This window comes from Amblyomma maculatum, chromosome 3 (genome assembly GCF_055883805.1).
Source record: "Amblyomma maculatum isolate TAMU_Amacu chromosome 3, ASM5588380v1, whole genome shotgun sequence".
In the NCBI taxonomy this organism is placed as follows: domain Eukaryota; kingdom Metazoa; phylum Arthropoda; class Arachnida; order Ixodida; family Ixodidae; genus Amblyomma; species Amblyomma maculatum.
In genome coordinates this window covers 221314202-221332727 of record NC_139346.1, presented here as the reverse complement: position 1 = coordinate 221332727, position 18526 = coordinate 221314202, and the positions used below count along the sequence as shown (strand labels likewise).

The 18526-nt window shown below is 47.5% G+C and overlaps 1 protein-coding gene and 1 non-coding gene across 2 annotated transcripts in view; one reads left to right on the top strand and one right to left on the bottom strand.

The window, feature by feature from the left end:
• LOC146197762 (uncharacterized) overlaps positions 1–18526 on the bottom strand; it is an 88737-nt gene that overhangs the window by 4543 nt on the left and 65668 nt on the right. The window contains exon 10 of the mRNA XM_084597235.1: positions 7711–7830. Coding sequence (XP_084453361.1) covers positions 7711–7830 — 120 coding nt within the window. The remainder of the gene's footprint in view (positions 1–7710; positions 7831–18526) is intronic.
• Positions 12915–12987, top strand: TRNAS-UGA (transfer RNA serine (anticodon UGA)). The gene has a single exon. It is a non-coding gene; the product is annotated as a tRNA-Ser (tRNA).

Sequence of the window (18526 nt, the reverse complement as noted above, 5' to 3'; positions counted from 1 at the left end):
GTTGTCATGTACGTTAACAAAACTGCCATAAAAGTTAATGCTTGATTCCGAATCATCTATTCCCAGGTGGCATGTCACCAGCCAGCAATTTTCGGGGTAGTGAGCCTTCAAACGAGGCATTCAATTTGCATCCCGTTGCTCGATTTGTATCCCCCCTTTCCACATAAATTGATTCAGCCAATGTGCCAGCTCCAACTTATTTGACCGTGCCACCTTGTCTGGTCACCTCTGAAAACCTGGCCACCAGTCAGTGCGTGGTCATGTCACCTGCAACTGCCACCTGCCAGAGGCATCTATGTTTCAGGCAGCGAGGCATGCAACTGTCAACCTGAACGCCGATGACGCCGAAGGTTTTTATTTTCTTCATGGGCTTGCTGACTGTCACGCGGGAAAAATATGACAACTAGAAATGATCTTCGCATTTTTATTGCACTCTAACCTTCCTTTCCCATCTGCATGTTGAGTTCCATTTTATTTGTTTGTCACTTCAGACCATGTTATGTATCTACGGATTTGCTCAGCTTTGTGCCCGTGTGCTGTGCGATTTCAGTGCACGTTAAAGAACCCCAGGTGGTAGAAATTTCCGGAGTCCTCCAATACGGCGTCTCTCATAGCCTGAGTCGCTTTAGGACGTTAAACCCCACAAGCCAAACCAAACCAATCAGCTTTGTGCCCGGAGGTTTTATGCGGAATACCAAAGTTAAGCATAGAACAGTTCCACGTTCACAGTGACATAACATGTACTAATCAAGCTATATTTCAAAGTCATACCGATCATCGAAAATAGATAACAGTATACCATGCATAGACATTCCTTTTCAGAGGTGCTGTACCCTTCCTCTCGCGGTGTCAATTTCCGACTGAGGTACAGCACGGGATGCTCCTTGTTGTTTTTGTCAGTCTGGGAAAATACACCTTGGCCGCGGTTGCTGGCATCGCACTGGAGAATAAAGGGTCGAGAAAATTCTGTCGAGACCAACACTGGCCGCGAAGTCAAAGCTTCCTTCAACTTTTGAAATGATTCCTCTCTGGCTCGCGTCCAGTTGACAACGTCAGCCTCCTGCTTCCGCAGACTATCTGTAAGTGGACTGGCCACTTCTGAATAATTATAGATGTAACGCTGGTAGTAACCTGTCATACCGAGGAAAGATCTCAAGCCCTTATTGGTTGTCAACATGGGAACGTCACTGATAGCCGCCACTTTAGTTTTCAGGGGCTCACGCTTTCCTCGTCCTATTTCGTGTCCCAAGTAAGTGAAAACCGCTCGGCCTAACTGGCACTTTTCTGCTTTAAGCGTCAATCCTGCGGCCCTAAATCTCTCAAACACTTGTCTGACGTGTTCCAAGTGTGACTCCCAGTCTCTCAAAAATACCGCCACATCATCTAGATAAGGCAACGCGAAGTCACTGAGACCTTCGAGTAACAGATCCATCAGTCTAGAAAAAGATGGGGCATTTAAACCAAAACACATTGTAACGGGCTGAAAAATCCCGAAAAGTCTGATGAATGCTGCATAGTGGTTGGCTCTTTCAGTTAAAAGCACCTGCCAATAGCATCTCACCAATTCAAACATGGAGATGTACATAGCCCCGCTTAGAAGCTCCACACCTTCCTCGATTTTGAGCAACGGGTAGATTTTGTCCCTTCGATAATCCACGCAAGGTCGTGGCTCCTTCCCGATAAGTTCAACGAGCAGACATGGAGAGCAGCAATCGCTGCTTCCCTCAATCACCCCGAGTTACAGCATTCTGTCGACCTCTTTCGTCACAACTTCTAGTTTCCTAGGAGACGACAGGTATGGCTTAAACGTGAAAGGAATTTCGGATATCAATTCGATATCAAGGGGTATACCAAGTTGGCTCTTCTTGGTTTTGTTCTCGGGAACGGTCCAACAACACCCACAACAACTCTGTGGAAAGGCTCGGAACTAAACGATACGCTCATCATTGGAGCCTTCCACTTAACTGTGGATTTTCCCACTTTCTGACAAGTCTCGCCCGTTCGGACCAAACCCTTAACTTCTCTGAAACATCCCGGCCAGTAGAACTCCTGAAGCAACCTTGCCTTTGTTTTGTTGATGCCAAGGTGTCCAGCCCAAGAATTGTAGTGGCAAAGATGCAGCAATTCCCTGCATAACAACTGACCAAATTTCCTTCCTCGTTTGTCTTCATAATGCCTGTACAAAAGACCGTTCTTCTCTCGGAAAGAAATGTTCTGTGACGAGACTCTTTCAGTCAAATCGCCACTAAATACCTTTAGAGTCGGGTTGCTCTGACCTCAGCTTTTCTTTGTTTGCCTCAAGTAGCTGATCAGGGCAGTAGGAGCGACAAAAGAAGTGTGTAACTCACTTTCCATCTCATTAGAACGCTGACTGCGCAGTAACGTGTGCGCTTGGTCAGCCTCACTTTGTTCCGACCTCTCAGGTCCCTTTTTATCCTGTTCCACTACTACCTCACGATTAACTGATTTGCTGGCATCAGTTGAACTCTCCCGATCTTGGTAGATCAACTTCTGAGAAAGTTGTCGTGCTTTAGCCAGAGTTAAAGCCATCATTTGGGCTTCGGTGTCAGCGAAGCCACAACCCTTTACATTTAACAATGATTCCGAGCTGTTTGAAAAAAGGTAAGGGTAGCCTTCGGGCAGACCCTTCGACACAGCCGCTACTGTGCTTAGTATGCCAAATGGCCCCTCAATTTTAACATTAGCCATTGGCAGACAAACGGAATCTTCACTTACTGCCTGACGTATCCACGCACACCTCCGACACATAGTCTTCTTTTGCAACAAATTTAGGGTGGACTACGTCCATGGTTGCGGCCGAATCCCTGACAGCTCTGCACAGCTGACCATTTACTGTGCACTCCTTAGTGTACGCTTTCAGGAGTTCGTTGTTACTCAGGTGGTTTCTCACTGAGGCGAACACCTGCCTCTCCTTCGTGCAGATTCGCGCGAAAAGCCCTGGCTCTTTACAGTTGTAGCATGCCAAGGGCCTTCTTTTTTCAAATTCTGTCGAATGATCACTACTCTCCTTACTATCTGTGTAGTAATCCCGATCGCCATCAGCTCGCGCGCCAACCCGAAGAGGTAGACGAAGTGGAGCCGGAGCCTTGTTGGCACTGCACTGTTGGCAAGCTGTTGGTTCGAACGCTACCCCCGTCGCTTTGGTTTGCGGACGTTGCATACGGTCTTGGTGCCCCGCACCTCCACCAAGTGTAAGGTGTTTATTGGGGCACCAAGACCGTATGCAACGTCTGCAAACCAAAGCGACGGGGGTAGCGTTCGAACCAACAGCTTGCCAACAGTGCAGTGCCAACAAGGCTCCGGCTCCACTTCGTCTACCTCTTCGGGTTGGCGCGCGAGCTGATGGCGATCGGGATTACTACATCTGATTCACCGGCTCTGCGTAAAGTATCGTGGTGCAGTGAACCACGTTCTCTGACGCGGGGTTCTACACGAGGCGTCTGCTGCTCTCGATGGTAGAGTTTGTGCCCCTGATTCTCATTTTTCAACTCTTGCCCAGCCTTTGCCGGCCTAAAGCTGCGGCTTGCCAAGTATTCATTTGCAAGCTGCGCCGCTTTCTCTACGGACAGTCCCTCTTGCCTGTCCCTGACCCACAAACGAATGTTTTCAGGTAAGGTCTCATAAAATTGTTCAAGGCAGAACAAATCTTTCAGCTTTTTGAATTCATCTGCCTTTGAACCTTTCCCCCACTGCGTTAAATTGTCATTTATTGTACAGGCGAAATCCAAGAAGCTTTCATGTTGTTTTTATCGAGACGTGCGAAGTCTCCTCCGGAACTCTTCCGTTGAAATCCTGTACTTCGCGAGCAGGCTCGACCTCACCAGATCATAGTCGCCGGCTTCGCTAGCACTCAAGCGTGCTACGACCTGCGAAGGTTCTCCGGGAAGCAATGCCATTAACTTTTCCGGCCACATGTCACGGCTTATGTGGTGTCTCTCGCACATCCTCTTAAAATTGATGAGATAGAGAGCGTTGTCATCGCCAACTTTGAACGGCTGATGCAAGTTCGTCATCTTTACGTTACCTCCCTGAGGTGTGACGAGACTTCCCCCGCGTTCTATCCTTGCCCACTCGAGTCTTGTCTTTTCAATCTCGAGTTCCATCCTTTTACTCTCTCTCTCTCTCTCTCAGCTTCCAACTCAGCCTCCCTATTTTCTTTCTGTTTCTGCTTCTCTCGTTCATCAGCTTTCTCTTTTTCAATTCGGCATATCTTTTCTCAAGCGTCAGTTAGCTCGTCTTCTTCAAAGCCCACCTCCTCAATAGCAAGGTGAATTTCTGGCTTTCTCCTCCTTTGGCTTATCTCTAAACCAAGTACAGCTGCCAACAGCTGATGTTCATCCTTACTTAACTTCTTAATGTCCATGGTTGATGAGAGCCGACTGCACAGTCTTCAACTAATCGCACACCCAGTGGTGATTAATAAAATTTTGCCCGAACAGAACCCAGTTCTAGCTCGTCTGGCAATACGTAGTCCCTCTAGCACTCACCCAACCAAGAGTCTGCGATGGCCGCTGTGCCTCCCGGAGTCACGAGCCGGAAGCAAGTCCGGCGATCCCAGATCGTCGAGGTTGCTCCTTGAGCGGTTGTTTCCACGCCTGGCCTTCAAGTTGCGCTGTGACGAAGGTGACTCCCTGAGCCACGTAACGGAGCTCCGTCAATCCCGGATCATCGAAGCCTCTCTCCCGTCAGCAGTTGTCCCACAGCCTTTGTCTTGATACCGCCGCTGCCAAACCGATTATTGCGAGGTACGGGCTGCGGATTCCGTGAAGGTTTTAAACGTGTCTTTATTTAGATAAAAGCGACTCAAAGAAAAGAAGAGGGCCCCAGGCCCTTAAAGCGTAGCGGGCTCCCCGAGCAGCCGTTCTCGTCTGCTGCTGGAGGAAGACTCTTCTTCACCGCTGCTGGCCGCACTCCGCACATCGTGGTCACGTGACCCAGCCGCGGTTCCAAAAAGCGATGGTCCGTGGGTGGCCGAGCCGGGGCCACGCCAGAGTTCCAATGCGGGGAGAGGGGAAGGTAACGGTTGCTCTTCGTGACCCTCTTAAACATGTCAAGTCCGAGCAGGACGCTTTCCTTCCTAATGAGAGCACCGCGCCCTCACTGGCACCCCGTGGCGCGAAGGATCTGCTGACGCGCTCGCAGCACATTGTTCAAGAATTCGAGTGTTCACAGTCACCAGCTACTCGGAACGTAACAGTGGCATGAGCGGACATTGATTTGTCGACAGGTTTTGTGATGTCCAGAGACCGCATGGTGTAGTCGGGTTGGCAAGAGATCCCAACTCGAGTAGATGGGAAGAGAACCCTTCTGGATTGCACGGACTCGGAAACGGGCAGTAATGTCGCAGTCATTTCTGTGCACAGGCCATATCATAACCATTAAGCTCTAGAAAAGTAGCGCGGACTCTTATATGCCTTGTCAACCTTACTGATCGTGTGATGCTTTCTTTGACGGTTTTGGTGACAAAAACATTTATTTATTGTTGCTCCGCCATCAATGTTAAAAGTTGTCGACAGGAATGTAAGTCTTACTAATGGGTTGGTTAATAAGCCCGCGTCGAGCATTTGGTTGTACGGTTTACTGTTACCTAATTGTTAAAGCATGAACAAATGCTGGATTGGTCAATTTGGAGTAAGCTGAACAAAAAAGGAAGAAGAGGCTTGTTGGCCAGAGAATCAAAGGCCTATAGTAAGCGTGATAGGAATTAAAATATAGTCCCAATTTAGAAACTGAAAGAAACCATTAGTTGTCAGTGCTAGCGTTTGGTCCTCTTTTCCTCGGTCCTCTATGTGATTTTTGCGATTGCTTTCGATTTTTGAAGCAGAGGAGAATAATTTTATTAACGTCTGTGAACAGGTAATCACGGCCAAAATAAATATATCGTAGGACACCCTAAGAAGTGCAACAAACGACTACATACATTTCGCACCGTCGCAGCTTTCTTGCAATCGTCGAGAAGTTTTAACGCGACAGTGTAAGGCCCCGTTCTGCACAAAATGTGGCGTCCAAGTTGCCGGCGTTGTGAGTGAAACATCATGTCTGGCATTTTGACACGGCCGGACACTAATAGGTCAGCGGGTTGTGTAGTGTCACTAGATTACGGTCAAGTTTCTAGGAGTTGCCAACACGAGCAGGTTCGTTGAGACAGGAGGGTGTAATGGGAACGGACCCTTGCATCCGTAGTGGCTATACATCCAGGCACGTTTCATAAAGCGTGGATTTATGTCGCATTATAATATAATATTGTTACGCCGCGTAGCGGCTTACTTAGAAGCAACAGAAGCAGAGGAAGCGAGGTGCGTGCAGACTGATCCGGGTTTCTGAGCCGCGTGCGTTCGTCCTTCATTCGACGTTCACCTGTATTAAAACCATTTCATCCATTACATTTGGTGGAGGTGATGGGTAAAAACGTTCTGGATCCGCCAGTACCTCGTCGCAGCCGTCGTGTAGTAGTTTTGCCACCTTTATCTCCTCAACAGTACCTTTTAATGGCTACTACCCGCACGACGCAGACTCATGAACAGCGACCTGAAGAGAGACTGTATCTTGAGACTGTAGAGATGAGCTTGTGCGGCTTGAAACGAGGGTACGCGAATGAGGATCCACAAGAGTAGCCAGCAAACGGGAGTCATGACTGCTGTCGCGTCATAGGCGGCGCCCAAGTTGCCCTCAATTTTTTTCTTCACTTAAAATGTATTGTAACAGGCATGCGTATCTCCCTCTTAGCCGAATGTCTGTTCCCAAGTAAACGCTAATGATTGACTATTTTCTTAACTACTACTATCACCACTGTGTATCGACTCTGTCATTTCGAGTACGACGTCGCCAATAGAGCACTCCAATGCCATGTGCCTTGTGTACTGATGAGCCTATGGGCACGTGCCATCGGTGCGCTGCTAGGAGGCTATTCTATTTATATACGTGCAGCTCTGCGGTAGCTGAACACGGCCAAGTACTCACCTGTCCGCCAATGACACATACGAAATTCCGAACTAAGACATGCTCTCGGTATAAAAATTTAGAGAGCACTGTGGACTCTACACTGCAGAAATGTGAAAGTGTGAGGGGGGGGGGGGGGCGTTACTGCACGTGGTGCATCACGTTTACCCTCGTTAGTCTTATCAACTAAATGCACTGTAATTATCATCGCTACTGTCATCATTGTCATTATCACTAATTGCAGCGTCATTGCCATCGTTACTATCATCTTCACGGTAGACAAGGAGAATTATAATGAGTGCTTCCCAATCCCGGGCGTGACGCAGTTTGTAAAAGCGCTCAGCCTGGGATCCGAGGGATGGGGGTTCGGTTGCCGGTGGAGACCAGATTTTAATTTTTCTGGTGACGTCATTAAGACAATTGACAAGTAACCGGCCGACGAGGTACTTTTTCGCAATGAATGGCGCCTCGTGTCCCTCTCTTGCAGCGCTATCTGTTACCCTTCCGCTGACGTGTACGCCTTGGGCGTATATTTCCGGTTGGAATGGACTTCCATTGGGCGCATAGAAATTGGTTTGCTGCTACGTTACACAGCTTAAGAGCCATAATACTTATATAAAACGACACATGCACAACATGACAAATATTTCTGACATTTTCTGTCATTTGAATAATCGTCTTCAAACTTTATGTGCGTGAAAAAAAAAAGAAAAAGGAGAACCGTTCCGAAGGGATTCAATGATAGTTTACCTTGAGCACGACTGATGTCGGGCTCTCGAAACCAATCCATTCTTTCTTGTTGTTGAAGGCCGAGTCACACTTGGTCTTATTTTCCAACTGAAAGGTCCACGTCGCCTTGTTTTCACAGATCTATGCGTTTGAAAAAAAAACAGAGAGAAAAAGGTCACGCGCAGTTAAACGGGAGAACGCACTCCGTAAGCTGCTGAAGGTGTCTCGGTCTTATACAATATTTTTGCAAGGCGCCAACTGTCGTTGATAAGAATGGTATCGGCTCTACTAAGCCGTCTCTGATAATGGGTGGATCGGTGCTTATATGTAGTAATGCGTAGAATTCAGGCAATGACTGTACCAAGACGCGTCCGTTACCATATTGTTTAAATTCACATACTTTACCCTCCGAAGCTGGCGTGGCATTTCGGCAGCAGGGGGCCAATTCTTCGAATAGCGCACAAAAGAAACTCCGGAAGAGGATGAGGCGGGGAGGAGCCGGTGATCGTCTCAGCATTCCATTGGTGCGAACAGCCCCTTCCTTCCCCATGCACTCCAATTCGCACTTCAATTCTAAGACGTAAGCACAGCGGCGCAGAGCTAGTTAGATTTGTAGACAGTTTAGAGCATTTTGTGGAGTAACTCGAATCATGCTTCAGCAGAAGCCGCTGAATGACTCACCTCTATTCATGAGCGTGATTAACAGAATATGCAAAAGCTTTTAGGGCATTTCCTTCCAAATTTTAATACCTCTATAAACATGGCCATATAAACCATGTTTTATATGCATGAAAAAGAACCTATGATAAAAACGTTAAAACAATAAGCAAGTTAAAATCTATGCTTATAATAGTACTTTGTATTAAGGGAACAATTACTAATTGACATCCACCCAAGTGCAGCCGCACGACTACAATAGCGTTCTCAGGAACTACGTAGTTAATGAAAAACTCGTCCTGGTCCGCGAATCGAACCCGGGATCACCGCCTTTACGGGGCAGTCACTCTACCAATTGAGCTAACCAGCATGGTCAGCAGAACAGATGGTAGGGCGAGAGCGAATTTTTCAATAACCCGAAGGGGAAGTAGTGTTGGTCGAATGTTTATGGGAATCCACTAAGGTGGAGTAGATTTGAAATAAGGGAGTAATCACTCATTCACATCCACACAAGCGCAGCCGTACGGCTACAAAGGAAAGTTATACATCTTTCTCAGAAACATTGCAGGGAAAGAAAAATTCGTACTGGTCCGGGCAGCGAACTCGGGACCACCGCCTTTGCGAGGCCAACACCATTCGCACCAACATCATTTCCACTTTGAGTTACTGATAAATTCACCCTCCCTCTACCACCTGTTTTACTGACCATCCTGGCTAGCTCAGTTGGTAGAGCAATCGTCCCGGAAAGGCGGTAGTCTTTTCTTTAACTACGAAGTTTCTGAGAAAGCTGTATCCTTTTCCATTGTAGGCGTACGGCTCCGCTTGGGTGGATGTCAATGTGCAATAACACCCTTTTTACAAATCTACTTCACCTTAGGGGATTTATACTTTATAAGCATATAATATGATTATGCAATGAGCATATAAACATTTTATATGCTCATAATGTCAAAATGCAGTCCTGTCATAATTTCAACCTGCCAGCTAGAGATGCAAGAACATACCATGGCTGCGCTGAATTAGGTTTAATTCAACCTCAACTGCCTGATTTATTATTATTGTGTTAGTCTGAGAATGAGTGTGAGGCACTGAAGAGTGTTGCGCGTTCGAGAGTATAGGTTTCACGCAAACTCTCGATGTTTTCCTCCCTGATGTATTCCTCTTGTTCGGACCTGGCAAACGCTTTAACAGTATGTGAGACAGGTGCTCTCTGGTGCGACTCTCACCTTGGCCGCATGCTAAAAGTACTTCATATCAGCTGGTCATGTTAAGAAAATGTAGCGACACTTAAAACAGTCTCATAAATTGTACGCTACGATGCTACAGACCGTTTTAACCAAACACAACGAAAGTGTCTGCGTGAACAGAGGCTCTTACTCGAGGTCCAAGCGCCCTCGAGGCTGAATTTAGATGTCACCCTCTCATTTCAATAGGTAAAAACCTTCCATAGCGGGTCGGGCCCGGCCCGTGCAGACCTCTATCACCGAGTGTGAAGTGATGTTTTGTAGCTTTCCTCTAATCTAAACCCTGCTTTGTGTTAATAATTCCAGTTCAACGGTTGCGCAATTTCGGCAGCAATGAATCACCATCATTTATTCGTTTTATATCGTGACGCACAACGGACAGGAAACCATGCTTTCGATAAGGAGCCGTTGAAGGCTGACATACGTGGTCCACCTCTACAAGCGAAGCTGAGTTTGGCAAAGTAATGGCAAAGTAAGAACACTGGCGCGTTGGCCTATCTGGGAAAGCTTTCTATCAAGATAGTTAGACTCTTTACGTTGTCGGATAGATGGGAACCGAGGTTTCACTTAGTAACACAAGAGGCAAACTCCATCTTAAAGCAATATGCTTCGTGTACTTTTCTGCTGAGTTTGGACGCGAACCTCTTACAGATTGTCGTTTCACGTAACCGACGCGCACGCCTCGGTTCTTTCAATCAGAACCATGGCAGTGGAAACAATAGACGGCTAGTTGCCCCGCCAGTGATTCTACTCCTGCGTGGGGCTTCTGAAATTTGACGTTTCTGAAATATCCAATCTTTCATATGTAGCTTTTGACACGGGACAGCGGTATATGGTAAACGATGGTACTCTCCCACGGGGCCAACCTATCTACCTGCTTGATGCTGCATTCCTGCTTGTGCTTTCCCTGCCCCACCCATACTGCAGACGCCAGCCAGTTTCTTTTTTTTTTTTTATCTGTACAGTAAAGACTACTAGGACGTCACCTTTCTGAGCCGCGTTTTTTAAACGGTGGGAGACTGGATGGTAATATGGAATGGCAACGGGTCTTGTACCTTGCGCTCCTTCACTCCGGCAGTGCTTTTCTGCACCCCTAGCATCTCGGGCAAGGGCCTCTTAAACAGACGTTACCACCTCACAGGAAAATCTTGCGTTGATCAGTGTTTGCCGCCAGATACCGACGCTGTGTGTCATTTCATGTAGGCAAGATTTGTCAAGACGGGCATGCAGGTAGTTTTTAGCAATACCCTTCTTAGGAACCTTGGAATAAGCTGACTGGTGGGTTAAAATATCTGCTTTCTTAGCGAGGCAGATACCTCCAGCAAGCTTCGATTTTGCGGACAGCAATATATATATATATATATATATATATATATATATATATATATATATATATATATATATATATATATATATATATATATATATATATATATATATATATATATATATATATATATAAGCAGATCAATGAAGGGGAAATGAGGGTGCTCGTTATAATGCATGAAGGAAAGAAGCCAACAGTCGGCGAGGCCAAGGAAAGCGTTGGGGATGGTACTTTTATGTCCTTTTTTTTTTTTAATGTTTGCTTAGATAATCACAGAAATTGGTAGTGTAATCTATATAGGGGAAAGATAATTAAACACAAAGTAGAAGAAAAAACAACGTGCCACGTTCTACGTGACGCTGGCGGTAACAAAGGGCGTTCTACGTCCGCCGCTATGGCTGAGGGTGGCGCTGGTGAACACTCTCAAGGTTCGTATACAGACAACATAAATGCCCAAGCAAGTAGCAGGGGGGACAGCGGCCGATGTAGCTCAGTTGGAAGAGCACCGGACGCGATATTCGGAGGTCGTGGGTTCGGTTCCCACCATCGGCACGTTGTTTTTTCTTCTACTTTGTGTTTAATTATCTTTCCCCTATATAGATTACATTACTAATTTCTGTGATTATCTAAGCAAACATTAAAAAAAAAAAGGACATAAAAGTACCATCCCCAACGCTTTCCTTGGCCTCGCCGACTGTTGGCTTCTTTCCTTCATGCATTATAACGAGCACCCTCATTTCCCCTTCATTGATCTGCTTGTAGCTTACGGGGGTCTCGGTTCTGGCAGTCTTGAAGCCATAGGTAGCGTAAGAGGGTTCTAGCACAGCGTTCGCCCTCGCTCTTGATCACGTTCTACGTGACGCTGGCGGTAACAAAGGGCGTTCTACGTCCGCCGCTATGGCTGAGGGTGGCGCTGGTGAACACTCTCAAGGTTCGTATACAGACAACATAAATGCCCAAGCAAGTAGCAGGGGGGACAGCGGCCGATGTAGCTCAGTTGGAAGAGCACCGGACGCGATATTCGGAGGTCGTGGGTTCGGTTCCCACCATCGGCACGTTGTTTTTTCTTCTACTTTGTGTTTAATTATCTTTCCCCTATATAGATTACATTACTAATTTCTGTGATTATCTAAGCAAACATTAAAAAAAAAAAAAAAAAAGGACATAAAAGTACCATCCCCAACGCTTTCCTTGGCCTCGCCGACTGTTGGCTTCTTTCCTTCATGCATTATAACGAGCACCCTCATTTCCCCTTCATTGATCTGCTTGTAGCTTACGGGGGTCTCGGTTCTGGCAGTCTTGAAGCCATAGGTAGCGTAAGAGGGTTCTAGCACAGCGTTCGCCCTCGCTCGTGATCACGTTCTACGTGACGCTGGCGGTAACAAAGGGCGTTCTACGTCCGCCGCTATGGCTGAGGGTGGCGCTGGTGAACACTCTCAAGGTCCGTATACAGACAACATAAATGCCCAAGCAAGTAGCAGGGGGGACAGCGGCCGATGTAGCTCAGTTGGAAGAGCACCGGACGCGATATTCGGAGGTCGTGGGTTCGGTTCCCACCATCGGCACGTTGTTTTTTCTTCTACTTTGTGTTTAATTATCTTTCCCCTATATAGATTACATTACTAATTTCTGTGATTATCTAAGCAAACATTAAAAAAAAAAAAAGGACACAAAAGTACCATCCCCAACGCTTTCCTTGGCCTCGCCGACTGTTGGCTTCTTTCCTTCATGCATTATAACGAGCACCCTCATTTCCCCTTCATTGATCTGCTTGTAGCTTACGGGGGTCTCGGTTCTGGCAGTCTTGAAGCCATAGGTAGCGTAAGAGGGTTCTAGCACAGCGTTCGCCCTCGCTCTTGATCACGTTCTACGTGACGCTGGCGGTAACAAAGGGCGTTCTACGTCCGCCGCTATGGCTGAGGGTGGCGCTGGTGAACACTCTCAAGGTTCGTATACAGACAACATAAATGCCCAAGCAAGTAGCAGGGGGGACAGCGGCCGATGTAGCTCAGTTGGAAGAGCACCGGACGTGATATTCGGAGGTCGTGGGTTCGGTTCCCACCATCGGCACGTTGTTTTTTCTTCTACTTTGTGTTTAATTACCTTTCCCCTATATAGATTACATTACTAATTTCTGTGATTATCTAAGCAAACATTAAAAAAAAAAAAAAAGGACATAAAAGTACCATCCCCAACGCTTTCCTTGGCCTCGCCGACTGTTGGCTTCTTTCCTTCATGCATTATAACGAGCACCCTCATTTCCCCTTCATTGATCTGCTTGTAGCTTACGGGGGTCTCGGTTCTGGCAGTCTTGAAGCCATAGGTAGCGTAAGAGGGTTCTAGCACAGCGTTCGCCCTCGCTCTTGATCACGTTCTACGTGACGCTGGCGGTAACAAAGGGCGTTCTACGTCCGCCGCTATGGCTGAGGGTGGCGCTGGTGAACACTCTCAAGGTTCGTATACAGACAACATAAATGCCCAAGCAAGTAGCAGGGGGGACAGCGGCCGATGTAGCTCAGTTGGAAGAGCACCGGACGCGATATTCGGAGGTCGTGGGTTCGGTTCCCACCATCGGCACGTTGTTTTTTCTTCTACTTTGTGTTTAATTATCTTTCCCCTATATAGATTACATTACTAATTTCTGTGATTATCTAAGCAAACATTAAAAAAAAAAAGGACATAAAAGTACCATTCCCAACGCTTTCCTTGGCCTCGCCGACTGTTGGCTTCTTTCCTTCATGCATTATAACGAGCACCCTCATTTCCCCTTCATTGATCTGCTTGTAGCTTACGGGGGTCTCGGTTCTGGCAGTCTTGAAGCCATAGGTAGCGTAAGAGGGTTCTAGCACAGCGTTCGCCCTCGCTCTTGATCACGTTCTACGTGACGCTGGCGGTAACAAAGGGCGTTCTACGTCCGCCGCTATGGCTGAGGGTGGCGCTGGTGAACACTCTCAAGGTTCGTATACAGACAACATAAATGCCCAAGCAAGTAGCAGGGGGGACAGCGGCCGATGTAGCTCAGTTGGAAGAGCACCGGACGCGATATTCGGAGGTCGTGGGTTCGGTTCCCACCATCGGCACGTTGTTTTTTCTTCTACTTTGTGTTTAATTATCTTTCCCCTATATAGATTACATTACTAATTTCTGTGATTATCTAAGCAAACATTAAAAAAAAAAGGACATAAAAGTACCATCCCCAACGCTTTCCTTGGCCTCGCCGACTGTTGGCTTCTTTCCTTCATGCATTATAACGAGCACCCTCATTTCCCCTTCATTGATCTGCTTGTAGCTTACGGGGGTCTCGGTTCTGGCAGTCTTGAAGCCATAGGTAGCGTAAGAGGGTTCTAGCACAGCGTTCGCCCTCGCTCTTGATCACGTTCTACGTGACGCTGGCGGTAACAAAGGGCGTTCTACGTCCGCCGCTATGGCTGAGGGTGGCGCTGGTGAACACTCTCAAGGTTCGTATACAGACAACATAAATGCCCAAGCAAGTAGCAGGGGGGACAGCGGCCGATGAGCTCAGTTGGAAGAGCACCGGACGCGATATTCGGAGGTCGTGGGTTCGGTTCCCACCATCGGCACGTTGTTTTTTCTTCTACTTTGTGTTTAATTATCTTTCCCCTATATAGATTACATTACTAATTTCTGTGATTATCTAAGCAAACATTAAAAAAAAAAAAAAGGACATAAAAGTACCATCCCCAACGCTTTCCTTGGCCTCGCCGACTGTTGGCTTCTTTCCTTCATGCATTATAACGAGCACCCTCATTTCCCCTTCATTGATCTGCTTGTAGCTTACGGGGGTCTCGGTTCTGGCAGTCTTGAAGCCATAGGTAGCGTAAGAGGGTTCTAGCACAGCGTTCGCCCTCGCTCTTGATCACGTTCTACGTGACGCTGGCGGTAACAAAGGGCGTTCTACGTCCGCCGCTATGGCTGAGGGTGGCGCTGGTGAACACTCTCAAGGTTCGTATACAGACAACATAAATGCCCAAGCAAGTAGCAGGGGGGACAGCGGCCGATGTAGCTCAGTTGGAAGAGCACCGGACGCGATATTCGGAGGTCGTGGGTTCGGTTCCCACCATCGGCACGTTGTTTTTTCTTCTACTTTGTGTTTAATTATCTTTCCCCTATATAGATTACATTACTAATTTCTGTGATTATCTAAGCAAACATTAAAAAAAAAAAAAAAGGACATAAAAGTACCATCCCCAACGCTTTCCTTGGCCTCGCCGACTGTTGGCTTCTTTCCTTCATGCATTATAACGAGCACCCTCATTTCCCCTTCATTGATCTGCTTGTAGCTTACGGGGGTCTCGGTTCTGGCAGCCTTGAAGCCATAGGTAGCGTAAGAGGGTTCTAGCACAGCGTTCGCCCTCGCTCTTGATCACGTTCTACGTGACGCTGGCGGTAACAAAGGGCGTTCTACGTCCGCCGCTATGGCTGAGGGTGGCGCTGGTGAACACTCTCAAGGTTCGTATACAGACAACATAAATGCCCAAGCAAGTAGCAGGGGGGACAGCGGCCGATGTAGCTCAGTTGGAAGAGCACCGGACGCGATATTCGGAGGTCGTGGGTTCGGTTCCCACCATCGGCACGTTGTTTTTTCTTCTACTTTGTGTTTAATTATCTTTCCCCTATATAGATTACATTACTAATTTCTGTGATTATCTAAGCAAACATTAAAAAAAAAAAAGGACATAAAAGTACCATCCCCAACGCTTTCCTTGGCCTCGCCGACTGTTGGCTTCTTTCCTTCATGCATTATAACGAGCACCCTCATTTCCCCTTCATTGATCTGCTTGTAGCTTACGGGGGTCTCGGTTCTGGCAGTCTTGAAGCCATAGGTAGCGTAAGAGGGTTCTAGCACAGCGTTCGCCCTCGCTCTTGATCACGTTCTACGTGACGCTGGCGGTAACAAAGGGCGTTCTACGTCCGCCGCTATGGCTGAGGGTGGCGCTGGTGAACACTCTCAAGGTTCGTATACAGACAACATAAATGCCCAAGCAAGTAGCAGGGGGGACAGCGGCCGATGTAGCTCAGTTGGAAGAGCACCGGACGCGATATTCGGAGGTCGTGGGTTCGGTTCCCACCATCGGCACGTTGTTTTTTCTTCTACTTTGTGTTTAATTATCTTTCCCCTATATAGATTACATTACTAATTTCTGTGATTATCTAAGCAAACATTAAAAAAAAAAAAAAAGGACATAAAAGTACCATCCCCAACGCTTTCCTTGGCCTCGCCGACTGTTGGCTTCTTTCCTTCATGCATTATAACGAGCACCCTCATTTCCCCTTCATTGATCTGCTTGTACCTTACGGGGGTCTCGGTTCTGGCAGTCTTGAAGCCATAGGTAGCGTAAGAGGGTTCTAGCACAGCGTTCGCCCTCGCTCTTGATCACGTTCTACGTGACGCTGGCGGTAACAAAGGGCGTTCTACGTCCGCCGCTATGGCTGAGGGTGGCGCTGGTGAACACTCTCAAGGTTCGTATACAGACAACATAAATGCCCAAGCAAGTAGCAGGGGGGACAGCGGCCGATGTAGCTCAGTTGGAAGAGCACCGGACGCGATATTCGGAGGTCGTGGGTTCGGTTCCCACCATCGGCACGTTGTTTTTTCTTCTACTTTGTGTTTAATTATCTTTCCCCTATATAGATTACATTACTAATTTCTGTGATTATCTAAGCAAACATTAAAAAAAAAAAAGGACATAAAAGTACCATCCCCAACGCTTTCCTTGGCCTCGCCGACTGTTGGCTTCTTTCCTTCATGCATTATAACGAGCACCCTCATTTCCCCTTCATTGATCTGCTTGTAGCTTACGGGGGTCTCGGTTCTGGCAGTCTTGAAGCCATAGGTAGCGTAAGAGGGTTCTAGCACAGCGTTCGCCCTCGCTCTTGATCACGTTCTACGTGACGCTGGCGGTAACAAAGGGCGTTCTACGTCCGCCGCTATGGCTGAGGGTGGCGCTGGTGAACACTCTCAAGGTTCGTATACAGACAACATAAATGCCCAAGCAAGTAGCAGGGGGGACAGCGGCCGATGTAGCTCAGTTGGAAGAGCACCGGACGCGATATTCGGAGGTCGTGGGTTCGGTTCCCACCATCGGCACGTTGTTTTTTCTTCTACTTTGTGTTTAATTATCTTTCCCCTATATAGATTACATTACTAATTTCTGTGATTATCTAAGCAAACATTAAAAAAAAAAAAGGACATAAAAGTACCATCCCCAACGCTTTCCTTGGCCTCGCCGACTGTTGGCTTCTTTCCTTCATGCATTATAACGAGCACCCTCATTTCCCCTTCATTGATCTGCTTGTAGCTTACGGGGGTCTCGGTTCTGGCAGTCTTGAAGCCATAGGTAGCGTAAGAGGGTTCTAGCACAGCGTTCGCCCTCGCTCTTGATCACGTTCTACGTGACGCTGGCGGTAACAAAGGGCGTTCTACGTCCGCCGCTATGGCTGAGGGTGGCGCTGGTGAACACTCTCAAGGTTCGTATACAGACAACATAAATGCCCAAGCAAGTAGCAGGGGGGACAGCGGCCGATGTAGCTCAGTTGGAAGAGCACCGGACGCGATATTCGGAGGTCGTGGGTTCGGTTCCCACCATCGGCACGTTGTTTTTTCTTCTACTTTGTGTTTAATTATCTTTCCCCTATATAGATTACATTACTAATTTCTGTGATTATCTAAGCAAACATTAAAAAAAAAAAAAGGACATAAAAGTACCATCCCCAACGCTTTCCTTGGCCTCGCCGACTGTTGGCTTCTTTCCTTCATGCATTATAACGAGCACCCTCATTTCCCCTTCATTGATCTGCTTGTAGCTTACGGGGGTCTCGGTTCTGGCAGTCTTGAAGCCATAGGTAGCGTAAGAGGGTTCTAGCACAGCGTTCGCCCTCGCTCTTGATCACGTTCTACGTGACGCTGGCGGTAACAAAGGGCGTTCTACGTCCGCCGCTATGGCTGAGGGTGGCGCTGGTGAACACTCTCAAGGTTCGTATACAGACAACATAAATGCCCAAGCAAGTAGCAGGGGGGACAGCGGCCGATGTAGCTCAGTTGGAAGAGCACCGGACGCGATATTCGGAGGTCGTGGGTTCGGTTCCCACCATCGGCACGTTGTTTTTTCTTCTACTTTGTGTTTAATTATCTTTCCCCTATATAGATTACATTACTAATTTCTGTGATTATCTAAGCAAACATTAAAAAAAAAAAAGGACATAAAAGTACCATCCCCAACGCTTTCCTTGGCCTCGCCGACTGTTGGCTTCTTTCCTTCATGCATTATAACGAGCACCCTCATTTCCCCTTCATTGATCTGCTTGTAGCTTACGGGGGTCTCGGTTCTGGCAGTCTTGAAGCCATAGGTAGCGTAAGAGGGTTCTAGCACAGCGTTCGCCCTCGCTCTTGATCACGTTCTACGTGACGCTGGCGGTAACAAAGGGCGTTCTACGTCCGCCGCTATGGCTGAGGGTGGCGCTGGTGAACACTCTCAAGGTTCGTATACAGACAACATAAATGCCCAAGCAAGTAGCAGGGGGGACAGCGGCCGATGTAGCTCAGTTGGAAGAGCACCGGACGCGATATTCGGAGGTCGTGGGTTCGGTT